General features: G+C 43.7%; 1 protein-coding gene across 1 annotated transcript; it reads right to left on the reverse strand.

Annotated features, from left to right (window-relative positions):
- Positions 1 to 453: 453 nt before the first annotated feature.
- TM35_000381700 (uncharacterized protein) lies at positions 454 to 1,050 on the reverse strand (the record flags this gene model as incomplete). Its single annotated transcript, XM_029029584.1, has 1 exon — positions 454 to 1,050. The coding sequence occupies one exon, from the start codon at positions 1,048 to 1,050 to the stop codon at positions 454 to 456; it is 597 nt and encodes a 198-aa protein (XP_028879161.1).
- Between the last annotated feature and the right edge of the window lie 189 nt (positions 1,051 to 1,239).

Consider the following 1,239-nt stretch of genomic DNA (forward strand, 5'->3'; position numbering starts at 1 on the left):
GTAAGCGTTTTCGGAAAACAGGAAGATAAGAGTCCACTCATTTTTCACCGTAAAAGAAAAGATAGTCAGTTAAAGCACATATTGAGAAAGGTAATTTCACTGAAATAAAAATAACACATTTTAAAAAGAAGAGGTAGAGCAGATGTTCTGAACACATTAAATAAAGCTCTTACAATGAACACAGAAAGGAATAAAAACAAAGAAAGAAGAAAGAAAGTAAATGAGAAAATAATTACCGCCCATCACTACTTGTGGTGTTGTTATCCTTGCTCTTGTTGCTTTCGCCCACAATCCCCTCAAAGCCATTTGCGACAACACCTGCACAGGAGAGGGGTGGGGTGGGGGAACATCTGCAGCCTGGGAGCCACGAAGACCCATTTGGCCACCTTCTCCTGGCAGATCTATCCTTGTGTGTTGGCACATACATATCCGCATGACGGCACCTAACGCCGCTCATGCCACCTGTAGATTCTGAGGAGTGGCAATCTCAACGGATGAGTGTTCATCAATCTTCAATGGAGACTTTGCACTGTCAAGGGGGACTGGTAGCTGTATTATTTGTTCTGTGTCGGTTCTTGTAGCCGCTTCTTCTTCTTCTTTTATCGCTTGAAGCTTTCGCTTGCGTCGAATGCAGCAAAAAATCGGGATAGCAATAGCGAAGGCAAGTGGAATCGGGGAAAAAACAATCAGCAAAATACCAGTCCGCTTTCTCTCATTGTCCCCAAAAGTCCATGCAACAAAAGTAACACCCATCCCGACCATCGTGCCAAAGCCCCCTAGCAGGACAATCACCACAAAAACCAAGGCCGTAGCGAATGGGCACATCGGCATCACCCGGTGACGTCGGCAGGTGTAGGAGAAGAGAAGAACAAGAACAGCCACAAAGGGCACAGGACACAAGTACAACAAAACCAAACCCAAAGTTCCATTGGATGATTCTGCCCCAAACGCAAGGAGACAACCCGCAGTCAGAAGACCCGCACACACCAGAACCAGGAGAGAAATACATATAGAGAGCCAGTACCTACAGCAAGATGAGTTCTCTGACATTGTTTCCCTTTGCTTGTTTGCGTGTATGAGTGTGTTTTCCTTGTTTTTTTTTTCCTTTATTCAGTACCATTAAAATAAAAAGAAGGAAAAAAGCATGTGGACACAAGGTCAATGTAATAGCTAAGAGACTAAAAGCAGGTATTTTTTTTCTTTTTTGGCAACACACACATAAAGAGACGTAAACTCACC

This window comes from Trypanosoma theileri (assembly GCF_002087225.1).
Source record: "Trypanosoma theileri isolate Edinburgh chromosome Unknown TM35_Tth_38_V1, whole genome shotgun sequence".
NCBI classification, from domain to species: Eukaryota; Euglenozoa; class Kinetoplastea; order Trypanosomatida; family Trypanosomatidae; genus Trypanosoma; species Trypanosoma theileri.